This window comes from Curcuma longa, unplaced genomic scaffold (genome assembly GCF_044706935.1).
Source record: "Curcuma longa cultivar G26 ecotype Majalengka, Jawa Barat unplaced genomic scaffold, ITB_CL_G26_1.1 contig_20704, whole genome shotgun sequence".
In the NCBI taxonomy this organism is placed as follows: domain Eukaryota; kingdom Viridiplantae; phylum Streptophyta; class Magnoliopsida; order Zingiberales; family Zingiberaceae; genus Curcuma; species Curcuma longa.
In genome coordinates, this window is record NW_027431449.1 from 15,447 (window position 1) to 33,370 (window position 17,924).

The 17,924-nt window shown below is 33.8% G+C and overlaps 1 protein-coding gene across 3 annotated transcripts; it reads right to left on the bottom strand.

Annotated features, from left to right (window-relative positions):
• Window positions 1-405: 405 nt before the first annotated feature.
• Window positions 406-15,458, bottom strand: LOC141817483 (ABC transporter G family member 3). 3 transcript variants are annotated; one of them, XM_074705125.1, is made up of 12 exons: window positions 15,343-15,458; window positions 13,942-14,598; window positions 13,395-13,474; window positions 9,510-9,796; window positions 9,257-9,428; window positions 9,033-9,146; window positions 8,800-8,928; window positions 4,728-4,919; window positions 3,604-3,690; window positions 1,102-1,374; window positions 864-971; window positions 406-764 (listed from the first exon to the last, which is right to left on the bottom strand). In XM_074705125.1, the coding sequence occupies exons 2-12, from the start codon at window positions 14,435-14,437 to the stop codon at window positions 507-509; spliced, it is 2,196 nt and encodes a 731-aa protein (XP_074561226.1). In that variant the 5' UTR covers window positions 14,438-14,598; window positions 15,343-15,458; the 3' UTR covers window positions 406-506. The 3 variants fall into 3 exon arrangements, with proteins under 3 accessions (XP_074561226.1, XP_074561227.1, XP_074561228.1); XM_074705126.1 differs by lacking the exon at window positions 15,343-15,458 and adding an exon at window positions 14,927-15,068; XM_074705127.1 differs by lacking the exon at window positions 1,102-1,374.
• Window positions 15,459-17,924: the final 2,466 nt, after the last annotated feature.

Here is a 17,924-nt window from a genome sequence, read left to right on the forward strand (position 1 = left end):
TTATGAAGAGACTTATGCTCCTATAGCTCCTCTAGAATCTATTTGAATGCTTTTAGTGTATGTTGATTATAAAAGATTCAAATTACATCGAATAGAGGTTAAGTCAACATTCCTTAACAGATTCATTGAAAGAAAGAAATATTTGTAGAGCAACTACCCAATTTTGAGAATCTAAAATATCTAAACTATATGCATTTAAGCTTAAGAAAGTTTTGTATGGTTTGAAACTAGCGATATTCCCATCAGCTAAGCATCGATAGTAGACCATAAGATTCAGGCAGTTCTCAAGGCATCTAAGACATCACCCAGACCATTCTAAAACAACTCTTCTTCTGCACTACCCTTGGATCTGTTTATAATACATATGCATACATAAATGATATCATCTGATCGATTACCGGTAAATGATTACTACTTTTGGACCATACAGAAATTGAATAAGTATAAATTTCAATCTTGGTTCATCCGATCATCTGGAGAGAAAAAACAGACACCTAAACTAAAATTCACCTTGACATTGTAGTATTCATTTTAAGCCAGCATAGATTACAACTGAGGAGGTTTTTCCTCGCGTGAAATTGAAGCAAAATAAACAAGAGCACACGATATCCAACAGCCATTGAAAACAGTACCAACAAGTTCCACCACTTTGCACTCGCGGAAGAAGAAATGTTGTAAGAAGCATGAACTGCTTGTACCCCGGAAATAGCCCTGACCTGTCCTACAGCGAAAGAAGTTCCAATGTATTCATTCTCAAGGAGACCCTGCATATCGTTCGATAACTTGTTAAAATTTCCAGAACAGGTAGGTAACAGAGGAGCTGGGGTTGGACAATTTGAGTAGGGAGTGATAAAGAACCGAACCTCGATGGCGTAAGTGTGGAAGGTGACATAGGTGAGAGGGTACTTCCACATAGGTCTTGGCAGTGCATCTGCTATCTTCAAATATCCTGCCACCAGCATCATCATTACCTAGAAAAACAAACTGTCAGATTTGTCGATCTGTTGGTGCGGCAGGGAAACTACGAATGCACTTCAATGCCAGTAGTAGAAAATACCAGTAAGTTTAGTTGTAGAATATGCAGTTTGTACTATCACTTACATGGATGAAAATCAGGGTCAAAATGGAATTGTAATTTTCAAGCCAGATCAAGGCAACAATCATCATAAGCGCCTCGTTTGCTAATAGGCACGTGAAAACATTCAAAACAAAGTACATCAATAAGCTGAACTCATTTCTCATCCCAACAAAGAAATAGAACGGAAGGGATGTAGAAATAGAAAGGAGGAACAAAAAGGGAATGCTGGATAGCAAGTGGCTAAGTAGGAAAACAACTGCCCCAGTATGTTCATTTGATTCCTCATGGGAGAATATCTGCAAAATGTAAATATATAGGTCAGATTCGGCAGCAGTCACTTGCAGACAGTATGTTGCGGGTTCAGCTTATTTGTCAAGTTACACCTGAAATCAAATTAAACCAAAGCGCAACTGTAGATGCATATCCACTAAATGATAAGAGTTGAAGAAGAATTTTCTACAGTGATGCAGGATCTATGGAACAACTAAGTTTGACTATTCAGGAAGCAATACGAATAATCAATAACTACCTATGTGGAATATAGGATGCCTCTTACTTTGGGCTCTTAAATTTACAATAAGCATACATACCTACGTACATATATATTCGGTCAGCAACAAAAAGGATTGAAATGCATTAAGACCAACAGCTAACTGTTTCCCAATGAACAAGGACTTTTCTTTAAAAACATAGAAAAGAAAGAAAAAGAGAAAATCCTAGCAAGAAAATGTTGGTAACATATTGATATTTGTTTGTTTGGAAAGTATTTTCATAAATGTCTGAAAAATTCATAAAAAGAAAGCTTATCTTGAGACTTCAATAGCCTCCTATAGATGGAATGGACACCATGATTACATCTGAGTCTCTAATATGCCTAATTTCCTTAATTATTTTAATATACTTCTAAAATAACTATTCATTGGTATGTCATTGGTAAGTGACATGGTGAATTATTATCTTGCATTCACAAATTCAAATTTTCTCATATCATCTACTTTAGAAGCTTTCGTATCCAATTAATTTAGTCATTTTATGAGAAATTTAATTATAAATATTGTGTATTTAACTTAGTGACTTATCCTGATTCAATATTTAAATTAGAGGATTTATTAATTTGCTAGGAGAAATTCAAGTATCCCTCTTTGTATATTGATTTTGTCACAGGTTACGTTTCTAAGGGTTCATCCTCATAATACAGCCATGTACATCATTCTTGCCCTATGATAAAGTGAGACATTTTTTATTCATTGGAAGAGGCAAATAAAAAAGAAAGAAATGAAGTAAAAAATTATGAGCAATAAAGTACACAACTTTCTTACTCATTCAAAGATGTCCAAATAAGAGAGATAACGAAGACATATTGTTGAATAGAGTTAATGAGGCAATTGTTCCCTTAGCTTAAAAATGGCAACAAGAAAAGAAATTAATTAGCTTGGAGTTGAATTCTCTTCAGTAAAGGAGAATGATGAAAAAAGTAATAAATTTGAACTTATAATTATTCTAATTTTGGAACCAGTAAGAGTTTTTTTTAATTACAGCACATTTAAATTTCATTTTTAATTAGTGATATTTCTTTCTTAATTTAGTTACTATTTATTCTATAAAAAGAGTGTTGTCTCAACGTATTAATCATCTCCATAAAAATCCAATTTGATTAATTTGTGTAAACTTCTTTCTTCTTCTTGGCGGAAGATAGTCATCCCTTGTTTCATCAATTTTGTTTCAGACTAATTTTATTGTTGCATCACGCATCACTGATGTATCTTTACTTTTATCTTTGATGGCAGTTGTTATGTGCTTTTTCCAATAAGGTGAATTGGTGATATTTTTTTTTGATTTAATGTGTAGAGTTAAATTATCTTGTTAGATGTGATGAATGATGGTTTTCCTTGTGTAGTTGTTGAAGTTGTGATGTGATCAATTGATGATATGGTTATGTTTAAATGGTTAGTTGAATTCATGAGTAAAGGTGGTGTCTGATGTAAATTGTTGTTTGGCATAAAAATTATAGAGTAAACAGGTTTATGTATAAAATATAGGGAGAGGTTTGCTGAAATTTTTGGGAACCAAAGGGACAGCTTATATTAACAGAGAGAAAAAAAAGTTGACCCTAGCCTGAGGAGGATGCTTCCCTTTGAAGGATACCACCCTGCGGCGTGGCAGTCATTGGCACAAAAAAAATTTACCTTAACAATAGAATACATCAAGATTTTATCTGAGTCATTGACATATCTCAGGGATACAATAGGTTAATCATACAACTTCAGGAAAAAAAAAACATGAAATATTAGCAACTATGTTCACATATTAAAACATAGATGTCCCATCATTACTCTAAATAAGATATCAAATTCCGCAGGCTTGTTTAAAATCAGATCGAAGAGGCACATGAAGTTTCTCATGAGTGGTACTACAATTTTAAGAGAGAGCTTGATGTCCAAACTTGCCAACAACATTCAGATAGGCAATCAACTCAGGAAAAAGGCACAATCATATGACATAACCATCAAAATTTGCCAACATACCTTAATTTGTTTTATGTGGGCAGGCAATCCAGCAATACTGAGTAATAGGATAAATGATATAAAGACAAAGACGGCAGAAACTCTTACCTGTAATTAAATAAATCATGTAAGAGTGCTTCAAGAGGTATTTAATAGTATGCTATCACAATTGCAACTATATGATTACATATGACAAAATCCATGATGATATCTTGTGAGATTGATTTTAAAATCATTGAAATCATTCCACGTGAATCATCTGGAGCTAAATTTATCACAGTGCTCTTCAAAGTCAAGGGTATTAGGATAGAAATCCATATCGTGCTTTAGACAACAGCCTGGAAAAAGCCTCTTTGGTTATACAAAAAAAAATGATAAATCTCAGTCAAGTTATACTGTTTGGTGATTGCCCAGCATCCTTTGATTGCGTTCCCCATTCTCTTTGGTTATACGTGTAAGGTAATTGCAGTTAGTTCACTGTCATTGAATTAATACAAGGCAAAGCAATTTTGGTCAAACTTCAGAAAAATTTATATAAGTTTTTAAAGCTACTTCTCAGAAGACAGGACGATAGAATTAAACATTTAAAGTAAGTAAATAGATAGGAAAGAGAAACAAGGAGGTTAATCCAATAACTGAATTTATATTAACCAGTAAGGATAGGCTCATGATCCCACCACATCAAAGAATTGACTCAGATAACTTCATTAGATCAAACCACTACCCCAAAATATTTATTCCTAAATTAATAGTTCACTTAATTGGTCAACAATTCTATTTGAAACGCTAGGATTTGTATAATAGTTGCCACTTAAGACTTGAGGTCCTAAGTGTATCTTATAGTCAAGAATCATGGTGACAACCTTTTCCAAACCAAACCCTCTCTATTACCAATTAATTATAACATCACACCCAACTTGGAGCACTAACCTTAACTTTGTTAGACCTGATACTTGGCTAAAAATGGTGAAAATCCATGGTAATAATAGTTCACTCAGTTGAACTTCTAAATCATCTTTATTAGTTCACAACTATAAATATGAGACTAAATTAATGTATCATACATGTAAGCTTTAGTAGATAGTAATAATATGCAAAATCTTATTTAATGAGTCCAAGCAATTAGAAGTGTTAAATTAGCTTACTGTTACAGATGACAAAGAATGACCACTTTTGGAGAATATGGTGCCAATGGAGACTGTGAGAAGCAAATATAAAAAAAGTCGGATCCAAAAATACTTCCATTCCCTTGACATAATCACCAAGGACCTCCATGTTAGCACTGCAACACGAGTGGCACTGCCAGCCTTACCCTTACTCTTAAGATAAGGACCTTCCTGCAGAATAAGTTCCACATGATTTTAAAAAAATATATATCTCTAATAGAACATATTAAGGAAAATGCTCTTGTAAATGCTGCTTTAATCAAATCTTCGGTCGAGTCATTACTCATAAAACTATATTTCAAGTATCAGCTCCAGTAAGACTAACGTGGCATTTTATTATACTGAGAAAATACCACACATGTTGGGTACTGTACTCTCAAAAGACTTCTATTTTCCTGAAGCCTGCTTAAACTTGAAATTTTAAAAGTCTTCTTAAGAGAGATAGACACTTGAAATTCAAAAACATGTCAAGGTATCAGAATGGTTGTTGTTGAAATTGTCCTATTGAGCATTTTTACCTCAAAGAATTTTAGAAGTAATTCAAGCAATGAAACTGACAGACAAGCAGTCTGTTTACAAGGGAAGAAACGTGGAGGGAAGGAATTATAGAGGCATTTGAAAAGAAATATTGGAAAATTGACTGCTTGCTTGTGGTCATGTTTGATCACAATATTTTCATATTTGATAGCGTAACTTTTTGGTTTTGACATGTTTGTCAAGAATGTGTAGGATAAATTTATCACCCTTTGTCAAGAGAATTTTAACGTTGAGATGGAGTAAGATTGATGATGCACTTAATACAATGAGCATGACGCTACGTAGAGCATCTACCTTGAAGAATGGCACCGGGCTTAAAGATGGACCCAATGAGTCGTGGTGTTTGACTTTTTTTTAGTTTGTCTTAGATAGAACACTTGTAATGATAGGATTTAACTTATAGGTTGGGAGTGCCACCTGCAGAACTTATTCTTTTGGTCTAAAGTGATTCGTGAAAGTTTTAGGTAGTCTAGAACCAATAGCCAAAGTTTGAGTGGCAAAAAATTTGTGTTGGCAAATTAAAAATGGCATTTCAGACAACCTTGCTTACAAACACTAAATAGGTCGAGCTAAGATTTTTGCTAAGTTGACCAAAGTTCATTGGGTGACCAAAATTTTTGTTAGTTGTTATGGGCAAACGATGCAGGTGTAAATACATTAAGGGTGTAATATTCCTTAAAGTCATAATATATATATATACATACGCACACATAGAGAGGACTACCTAGCAATTCTAAAAGGAATAATTCCCCTTTGAACCCAACATGGTATTGGAGCGACCAATTCCTCAGTGACGCTTTGCGCACTCTACTCCATCTTTAGCATTGAATCACAATGTCAAATTATTTGATAATTAAATTTTGAAGAAAGATTTTATTGTTTGGTAAATTGTTAAATTATTTGATAATTTAGGGTTATCACATTTTTCTCTTAATAATTAATCAACAATTGTATTCTGATTTTATAGTATTTATTCCTAATTTATTTAGAATTCTATTTATAAAAGTAGTGTCATGTGTATATAAAATATTCAAGTTTTGATTAATGATATATTCCACTTTTTCATCAATAAGTGAGGGTTATTTTTATCTTCATGAGATAATTATCCCTTCGCTTCACCAACTTCATCTAGTTTCTATGTGGTTCAACAGTCCGATTTTGGTTTTGCATCACATTTAGTACAAAGTTGATTGCATACCTATTTTAATATTCATAAAAAGTAAGGATCTTATACAAGTATTACAATCAACTAACAACTTAAACCCTAACTTTAATATTGATAAGTATTCATTATATAGACAAAGAAGAAGAAAAAGATTATAAAAACATTATAGAGGATACCTACCTTCCCACCCATTATATTACATGGAAGTGCAACAATATTTTTTATTCCTACATGATATGATGAGATAAAACATGAAAAATTTCCAAACAATAGGACTTGCATGACTGTTATTTCCACAAATGTCCTTACTAATGTTGCGTGTTCTCAAATGGATAAATTTCAAATCAATGAAAGAGCAAGATTTTCAACTTTGTAATACTCCTTTACAAAGTACCACGTTTACCCTACACAGAAGATGAATATAAAACCCACGAAAGGAATTGATTTCCTTCCTCTTTTCTCTTCCTTTAATTTTTCTTACCTTTCTTTTCGTTTATTTTCCCTCAACAGCAACAAAAGATCTAACTTACTTTAGAACCTTAGGCGAGTTCTTTCAAAGGTGTGGCTATGTCATCCATCATTATCAATTAGTGACAAATGTTTGATTCTTATCCAACTGGAATCTTATACTAATGAGATATGTTGTGACATTCTTCCCATGTTAGACAATGGTTGTATGAGAGCACATCCTCATGTTACTCTTGGTATGGTAGACAATGGTTGTATGATCTCTTTTTCACTCATGATGGAAGTAAAATGAATATATCTTAAAATACAAAGAACGTTCAATTTTATCCTACCAGACCTAATTAGAGTCACAGATAAGAAAGGGACCATCAAAACCTTACATTAACCCCAACTTGAAAAAGAAATGAAAGATTCAAGAGTAATGCCACTCTTAGTACCCCAAGAAAGGATAACAATAGTCACATCTTCATCATAGAGTTATTTATCCCTCAAAAATGAGTCCAATGATATAATTCCAAAGAAATCACTTACCTTATCCTCAACCTCAAGAGAAAATTAAAGAGATAGTTCCTAACTTAGTGATTTCTCCCCCAAGACCATTATAGGTTGTATTTCTACAAGAGAGAGAATGACTAGGGAAAAATTAATAAGAAAAGGAAAAGACAATTATTCCCTCATTTGTATTTCCTTATAGGGAAAAATTAAAAAAAAAAAAACTATCTTATCACTTGATGTCGATTGTTTCTCCTCCTGAATAAGTAATGAAAGGGCTACAACCAGAGGCGCTTTAAACCACTTGACATTGGTTAGTTTTTCTCTTAAGTGGAGAGGAAGTGCGGATATTGGAGCAATTAAAGTAGAAGATGTTGAGAAGGCATGATCTCCATCATCATCATTACTATGATGAAGTGCAAAGCAATATGGCTTGCAATGTTGGTATTGTGCAATTGGGATGATGTGTGAAGAGATGTCCATGAGGCATGCACTAATTGTAGTGGGGCTCTACTCCATGTAATACCTATACTCACAGCTAGGATCGAGTAGAAAAAGAAAAAAGAAAAAGCCTCTTGCCAAAGGCAAGGTAAGGCTGCGTACAATGGATCTTTTCCCCGGACCCCGCAAGTGATAGTGAGAAAGTGATAGTGAGAAGTGGAAGGTCATCGGCCTCACCATTTAAGGGAATACATACATCGAGTATAATTTATGAAAAAAAATATTGTATTGCATTGTGTTTCATGAACAATAATTATATTTATAAATTTATCATAAAACCCTAAACATGACTAATTTATCTAAGTCAATACGCATATAACTAGATATGCCTTAGAATTGGCTATAGCTTATCAAACAAAATCCACGTTATAATCAAATAAAAATGGGTTGAAAGGTAGTTGTTTCTTTAGGTCTTCATCTAGCTAATATCCTGACAATAGCTAATATCCCAACAAGTCAATGCTAGGTCACCTTTTGGTTAAGTAAAAAATAAACCACCATAATTTTCAACACATCACTTAAAACAACTATAGAAAGCCAAACCATTTAGTAATCAGAATCTTTTTTCTCATGCATTATTCTTCCATGTTAAAGCTAATGTTACTAAAAATACAGATAATACTAAAAAGCAAGTAGATGAGATCAGACAAATAAAAGAGTATGCTTGCAACAGTATCACACTCCCAAGATAAAAATCAGATATATGGGAAAATTTATCCTGCATATTCATTCAAAGATTCAATTGTTTAAACTTTTGTGTTTATTCATTCAATAAATCTATTTCAGTTTCACTATTCATACAAGCTTCAATATTCCAACAATAACAGAAAACAGAACAAGTCGTACATAACAAAGTCTATAAAAACAAATTCAGAATCAGAAATGCACCTTTTCAGTCAGTTTTACAATCATTGATTCCACAGCAGCAGCTTCAGCTGAAGATTTATAAGTAGCTTCAAGGGTTCGGATAGCAACAGCTGTATCCATGTTTACTGATGAGATATCATTATTGTCTTCCTGTTGAAGTGTTTCAGGTGCAGTTATATAGTGCTTAAAGAACATTCGGTAGTAATGCACAGGCTTTTATCTTAACTACTAAAATCAATTGTTAAAAATGGAACCTGCAAATTTTTGCACATTGCTATTATCCTATCAAAATCAGTGTTGATGGCCCGTAGAAAATGATCAGAGGGACTTTGCATGATTGGGCAAGGAAAACCTGCATTAGAAAAGTGCTGCAAGAGAAAGTGAGTTTCAGTCTTGTGGCTGCAATTAAAAATAACATGCTAGTAATGCAAATTTCGAGTAGAACAGGATGCACAAACTAAACTAGAAAAGCATCCACCTGCAAACAAGCCAATGTTTCTCCAAAGAAGAGTGTGTTTCCATTTGAGAGCAAACAAATTCTATCAAAGAGGCCAAAAACCTCTGTGCTACTCTGATACATTGTGAAGATAAGAGTGCATCCAGTGCTTGCAAGTTTCTTCAATGTAACCATTAACAGAAGTGCAGATACACTGAGAGAAGAATAAACACTTAATCAACAAATGCACAACTAATTTCTTATGATAGATCTTTTAAAAGGAAATCTGAGCAACCTGTCAAGATGATAAAGTGGTTCGTCAATAAATAAAACATGTGGCCTCACTACAAGCTCCCTAGCTATACTAACACGCCTTCTTTCTCCACTAGGAAGACTTTTTTTATAACAATGGCCACCTATAACTGTGTCGGCATAATCTCCCAAAGACATCGCTGCAATGGCATCCTCAACAAAGTTCTTCTTTTGAGAAAAAAAACCAGGAAGTTGCAGAAGTGCTGAGTAATATAGCATCTCACGTACAGTGAGTGATTCAATCAATACATTGTCCCTATCAACAAAACCCTGCAAAGGTCTGATTGAGCATAGAGGTATAGTAAAGCAGGATGTTTGCAGAAATTACAAAAGATCTTGACATACAGATACATAAAGCATGAAAAATAATAGAGATCTAAGCAGTAAACATAAAACTCTCATGATGCCACAAAATTACATGGTCACTTGTAGATGCTCTACATTTTGCCCACATGAAGAAACTTTTCTACAAAATGAATCAATGAAATGCACCCTGCTATACCACACATTTCCCAATGAAATTTAAACCATGGAAAAGTTAGAACATACATGGATTTAAATTTTCAACACTAACAAGGTGAGGAACAAATTGTATCACTTAAACTACTTACTAAACAGGAAAAGGCTCCATGATAACAGTTCGAACATCTAGAAGAATTACTATTTTTGAGCAAAAGTTCTTGCTATATATTTTTCATCATCACATTTTGCAAATATTTTAAGTAGTAAAATTTAAGCCTAAAATGCTTGAATCCAAGCCAACTCCATACTAAATCCAATCTAACATCAAATCAGTCGATTTGTCAATGAATCCCTCAGTGGTCCTTACAACGTCTCTATAAATAGATAATGACAACTATAGTACAAGCTTTAAAATTATTTACCTAAGGTTGTCAAATCATCAGTTTGTGTCATGGATTATTTTAGTGAATTTATGAATCTAAAACATATTAAACTGTGAATCATAAAATTCAAATAAAATATTATAATACAAGTTATAAATAATTTTACTTTATCTTGAATAGTTTTGAACAAGGTATAAAATCTTGTTCCGGGATGGAGTTTCACTTCCCTGTCCAAAAAATCTAATGTTGTGACATACCAAGCATGCAACATGCGATACCAAAGGCACTGAGGAGGAGAAAGAAAAGGAAGAAGATTTGAAAGAGGAAGTGGAGAAGTGAGGGAATGGCTTACTTTGTTTTCGCAGAAACCAGTAGTGTTTGGTCACAAAAGTTGAAATAGAAGTCATTCGCGGTGGTGATAGCACTCGCGAACAAAGGAATCGAGACAGTGATTGTTGTTTGTGAAAGGAAGGAATGGCAGAGTGATGGAGTCACTAAAGAACAAACCAAGAGAAGTTTTGTTGTCTCAAGATGTTTTTGCATACCAATAAATAAGTGGATTGGTAAATTTCTCCCATGTCAATTGCACAAAATGACATTTAATAAGTTGATGCTAAATTGTAACAAAAAATATATAGGTTAATATCTTCAATTCATGATAATGTACAAATTAATATTTATTCTAATTGGCCCACTAAAAATTAAAATGAAATGAGAAACAGAAAATTTTTGACAAAAAAAGTCATTATCCTCAACAACATGAGACATGAGACCTCACTTCACTATCAGACTTTACCCTCATGTCTTTATTTTTCTCAATCCTTGTTAGGTGTTGAGTTCCTATTTGTGCCTCTATGTGACATATTTGTGTCTCTATGGGACAAGATTTTTTCCTTTTATTACATTATTAACTTCGAGATTTGACTCTATTCAACCTTTATGCTTGTAACATATATGTGACATATTTGTAACTCTATGTGACAAGATTTTTTCTTTTTATGTCATCATTAACTTCAAGATTTGACTCTATTCAAACTCTATGCTTGTAACAATAGTACAAAATTGATGATTTCTTTCTCCTTGCATAATGAATTTGATTTAATTTCTAATAGATTGGGTTTAATTTAATTTCCTCATTGGTTAGATATTCTTTAGTTGACTAGATTTAGCTTCTAATGAATTTACTTTCTTATTTTTAGAACCATATTAAATAAGATTTGTATCGACTCATATTGAATTAGGCCAAATTGTCATGGTGATTTTCATTTCTAATTCATATCTAAGAACAATATGGTTCTATATGTTAATTACAACATATCGTCTCATAAGCATCGTGAATGATAAGATTTTGACAACCATGGAATTTTTAACCATTTTCACCTGAGGCATTAGTATTTCTAAACTCCTATATAAACACATGGAACAACTTTGATCATTCTTAACTTTGGATCATTCTTAACTTGGATTATTCTTAACTTGATCAAGCTATCTTAAGCCCATTCAAGCTTCATCGAGTTAGACTCTAGTAGTCTCAAAGCCTTTCTTTGGATCAAAGTGGCATCCTGTTAAAGTTCATCAAATGATATAGGAGTTGATAAATAGATATTGTGCTTTGTTTAATAATCTCTTTTGTCACTCTTGAGATTGTTCTTGTCTTGTTATATATCAAATTTTCATCTTCACCTTATATTTTTTTTTTGCTTTGATTTTCAAGAGAGTGGCCAAAAATCCTTGAACCAAGTTTTAAAATCTGCTTTTGTAAAGGGAATATGGTGTCTAGCTGAAAAGAGATGGTTTTAAGTGTTGGTTGATACCAACTAGGAGGAGGGGGGAGACAAAGAAGATGAAGAAGAGCTGGAAGATGATGAAGAATATAGGGGGGTTCAACAAGAGGAAGAAGAGGAGAAAGATGGAAGAGAAGGAAGATTAAATACTATATACTGATTAGGCCGTTATCACTAAGCCCTCCATGACAATTTCCTAAAGTTCCACCAATCACCTTGTTGACCTAGATGCCATCAGACCTCCTCCTTCAACTAAGTGTCATTGTTTCTATATCGCTCCATGATTTAGGGGGCACAATATGAGATTTTATCCATGCTTTCATTAATTGAGAATTAAGAGACTTCAAGAAAAAAATAGGAACATGAAAAGAGATGGTCTAAAGGCTAAGTAAAGAAAAAGAAGAAGAAGAAAGAAACCCCAAAGTGCAACACTCTCAGAAAATGTCATATAAAAAAATGCTAGGAAAAAATTCTGGGTTGCAAATGCTAATATTAGCTATATCCAATCAGGAAAATAGTAAGGACCTGGAAAATTCTCATTGTGACAAAGCAGTTTCATAATGGATTTGAGAAATCCATGGTAGTCAATCTAAATAGTGAAAGTAGGCCAAATGGGTGGTCGATATCTCCGAATTTATGTACTAGATTACCATAGATTATTGTGATTGTTTGGTCATTGTCATCTTCCTTGTATAGATAAATTATTGCATGTCATTTACATAAAACTTCTGAGCATTTTTGCATATTGGATTAGCCATTAATCTCGCCAGTAATATGTCTCATTAACTACCTCAACTTTTACTTAGTTTGCATTAGATCAAACACAATTGAATGTCTCCCTATTTGTGAACTTTGGTTCTAGACAACTTTATGAAATCTTGCATCATGCTTTTTGCCTAACTTGTAAATGATTCATTGTTGTCCCTAACTTCATCAATAAACAAGGAAAACTTGAGAAAAGAAACTGCTTTTAAATGCCATGCCATCTAATTACTTTGATAACATTATACGAAGGTTTGTTCACATCATCATTTTTTTTTTGTTTGAATAGATGGTTTATTCAAATTGCCAAATTAAAAAAACTAAGAGACCAATAGGGTTCTAACATAAATGAAAGCTAACAATAATAATACATAACAACAATAAGTATGAGCGGTGACCACTCGGGGATTGGCTACCCGGAGATGACCAAAAAACTGAACAGCTATGAAGAAAAGGATAAAGTAACTAATCACTTACATAAGAACCATATGGAATGCGTGATTCAACCCCATTTATAAAAACTTCACCATACATCCTAGCTGGATCTTGTAATTTACCTAAGAAATACATAAAAGAAAGCCCCATCTATAAACTCTCAAAAATGATGAAGATAAATTAAGATAATATCTTCCCACAATATTACTCTAGAAAAATGATCCTCAGTGTTGCATGAAATCTACACTAGTCAATTGCCAAAAATAGTCTATTTTTTGTTTTTCATATTTCTATGTTATGCATCCTAACTAAACTTCTGGATTTTCTTCACGTGATTTATATCAAATTATACTTTTTTTATAGATAAGATAAAACAATTCATGTTTAGCATAAGCTTCATCATCAGTTCTGAGAAATAACATCTGATCTGTACAAATACAGAAATACCAACCATTTGCTTAGTTTTCTTGATGCAACAATATTTAGAGAAACATTTTTCAATTCTTGTGTGAACATGATTTTACTGGAATTCACAACAATATTAAACTTGTTCAGGATCACCAGAAGTAGCATTAGATTTGATACATACCTGCAATCGCCCTAAGCAACATAGATTTCCCAGATCGTGCAGGTCCCATAATAACAGTAAGAGTTCCTGGAAGAGCATACCCATTTGAACTTTTCACAACCTTGTCTGAGTACTTCCCTTTTTCATTTAATGTAACAGTCAACTCCTTCCATACAATAGATACCCCAGCTATTTTCCTAGCAGAAAAAGACATTGGAGCCTCAGGCAATGATGGAGATGTCAATGAACCACTGTTTATCTTAGACAAGGATGGAGAGTCTGTAGCAGTTGTTATATGTATCGAATCACCAACTTCCTCTAGGCAAGCATCAATCTCTGTATCGTCCCATTCTGGTGAGTCCTCGAATGAAATAGGTTTCCTCAAGGTACCTGGTTTCCTTAGGTAGAAGAATGCACCAGGTGGTGGTCTGCCAGTTGGACTACTTGCTGAAGATGAAGATGACCTATAGTTATCTGAATATGATTGTATCTCTTCCATTTGTTTTGTTAAAGACATATAGTATCAATCCATCAGAAAATAGTGGTCAGCAGATGCAGTGACAGGATCTGTGCTACTTAGGATCATTGTCTATTTCAAATATAATAGCACAAACCATTTTGCAACTACCTTAACAGCCTACAAGCTCTTAACTACTATGGAAGGAGTTATTCACTAACCTGCAGAAAGTTCAAAGAGAAAATTAGAGGTTGTGAAAGCTAACTTGGAATCACTAATGTTAGTTTATACGGAGTATCATGCAAGCAGTAACAATCATATGTGAAATCCTGAAATTTTTATAAATATAAGCATCAACCCATTATGATGAATGTATTGGAAAGATGCAAACTTCAACGCATATGCAATGAAAGTAGACCAGTTGAATCATTCCCCCAAAACCCTAAACAGGATGTTGATTCAGAAAAATGCGCCACATCAACGAAAATAATCACAAGATTTTTACCATGATAGCTTTATCAGAAAACAGCATTTAATTAAAAAAAATACCCGACTATTATTGCCAGCTCGAAGCTGAGAAGAAGCAGCTTATTTGGCCAGATTCCATAGCACCTAAGTATCTGAAACTATGCAGAGTATATGAAAAGAAAGAAGATCAACTTCTTCTCTTCAATAACACTCCAAGAACGCATTTGACCCTCGTTTCTGGTACCTACACTGCTAAACGTCTAAACCCTAGCAGGAAAAGGTAAAGCGAAAGAAAGTAAGTAGCGCCCACCAAACTGCTTCGACATGGTACCACGCACCAACTCCTAATTCACCAACCGTTCCGTGTATGACTAGAAAAACGAAAAGCTCCAAAACGATGGAAGAAGCTGAAACCCTTTACAACCGCACCAGGAGAAGAAAGCCAAGCATTAATTACAAAAAACAAACAAACAAACAAACAAAGGATAGAGACGAACATTGACGGAAGGAGATCTTAGCGACGGATCAGAACGCCACTGCTGCAAGGTGGAGCTAAGGAAGATGGATCACAAAAGATTTGGCGGAGTACCACTATCACAGAGGAACAAGAGAGAGAGAGAGAGAGAGAGAGAGAGAGAGAGAGAGAGCTTCCTGAGAAGAGAGAGTGAGTGAGAGAGTACATTTGCCTTTTGTTTTAGAATTATTTTATTTATTTTCGTCTTTAATTCTTTATTTGACGCTTTTTGCGCAAATCACAGTTAAACGGACGCACAATAAAAAAAATTAAAAATAAAAATAAAAATAATTTCTCCATGAATTTAAAATGAAATTAGCAGGTGGATTATGACCCGATCTAAAAATGAATCAGAATAATATAAAAAATAAAGTTAATATTGAAACTTTAGATATGAAAAAATAAGTTCGGGTTAGAACTCGAAAGTCTGATTTAAAAATTTTTTTAGAGTTGAGTTAGATTCGAATTGGCCTAAATTTAAAATAAAAAAGTTATTTTAAAATTAAATTAAATTTTATTTAAAAATTAAAAATATTTTATGTATATAATGTAGATAAATAGAAGGTTAGTATAATAATAATAAAGTATTAAGATATAAGTAAAGAATTATTAGAAATAATAGTAAAACTTTTTTGCTAATTATTAGTAATGATGTATGTTTGATGAATTATAAATGAATCAAGTCGGTCGGGTTATTCAGATTGGTTGGATTATCCGAGTTTAGGTTTATAATTTTCAAGTTAATTTCAAATTTGGATTGGGATTTTTTATAATACTCTTGCTTCGACTCGACTTGAATCCATCGACGTATCCAAATTGACACTCCTAAGATGGATTGACAATTTTTGCTAAGCATTTAAATAAAAAAAGCATGCAAAATTAAAATATACAAAAGAACTTATTAAAAATAAATAAATAAATGGGCAAAAATTAAAAAACATCCCAAATTAACAGAAACATAAGTCATTTTATTCTGAAAATACTCTTGCCTGCTACAACATGCAGAAGCTAACAGTAGCTGCTATAACATGTTTAAGGTGAGTTTAGGATTTAAGGTTTATACCATGTAGAAGTTACCGAATAACTACTACTGTTGGTACAGTGAAAGTAGTTTGTAATCGCTAGAAGGGAGAGGTAAATAGTCACAGGCAAAAATAAGTAATTTTTTTCTCTTGCTAATTGACTAGTAAGGACACACACATTAATTGAAAATTAAACATAACATAAAAGTAAGAAACACATAAATTACTTGTTTGTAACTAAGAAGTTGCTAGTCCAAAACTATGAACAACACTACTAAATCTCTTTCTTCGAAAATGTGTAGAATTCTTCTTTGAACAAAAACTATTAATGAAGACAATTAAAATAGAGTATGTACATTTATAGTTTTTTTAGCTTTTTCTTGATCTGACTGTTGTGCTGACGTGGCATCTCTGAAAGAGTTTGGAAGCCTTCCGAGCGACTAGATTCATCGAACCCAATCCACTTTAGCAACGATCCGCTAATGGCTCTGGATGATCCCTTGTGATCCGGGCACCTGGAAATAATCGGATGTATCTGGATTCTGCTAATGTGGACTCCATCCTGATCGGTCTCAACAACGATCGCTCTGACTTGGACTGGGTTATTCAAGTGCCTGGAATTATCTCTAGCGCTTGGAATGGTCAACCTTGGGTTGATCATTTTTCTCCTCTGTTCTGTCTTTGTCGTCTTGTGTAGTCTTCCTTCCTGGCTTCTTGTCCCTTTGATGCACCGAGCCCTTCCGACTCGCTCTTGTGCATCTTTCTCGCTCCACCGAGTACTCTTTCGCCTCGTACCCTCAGATGCATCAAGCTTGTTGGCTCCTTTCCCATGTCATTCTTCCGTTCCAGCAGTCTTCCACCAAGATTTGCCATCTAGAACACGTGTGTTATCCTAAGTCTCTGTACACTTAAACATACACATCAAACATAACACAGAGCCTAATTTTAAATTTATTTGACTACATATCAAAACTCTACTTAGGATACTAACAATTACAACATATAGAAACTACCCAATAGTTATTATAATTTATTTCTGGTAAGTTTAAGGTTTAGGATTGTAGCACTACATAATAGTTTCTATAATTATTTTAAAGTGATTTTGATGAAGTTTAAATAGTTTTGATCAAGTTGGTAAATAATATTTTGAAATAAAATTATTCGGAGACTCTAAACCCAAAACTCTAAATTCTAATGCTATGTTTACTTCATACAACGGATGAAGAAAAGAAAGGAATCCCTAGGGAAAATAAATCCCTAGGGGAGGGAAAGGAAATCTGCACCCGCGCAGAGTAAACGGAGGACAAGTCTGCTGCCTTACGGTCGATCCATCCGCCGTTGAGCTTGAACATGTCGATGAGCTCCAACCATCGATCCGCCAAGCGATCGTCGTCGTCCAAGGAAGAAGCGCGTTCAAAGAGAGGAGCTACAGTCAAGTCCTGGGGAACCTTGAGACGGACTTTACTCGCAGCTAATTCAAGAAGGCGGCGGCGGTCAAATGAAGGCGGTGACGCTGTAGAGAGAGAAATTTCGTTGGTGTTTG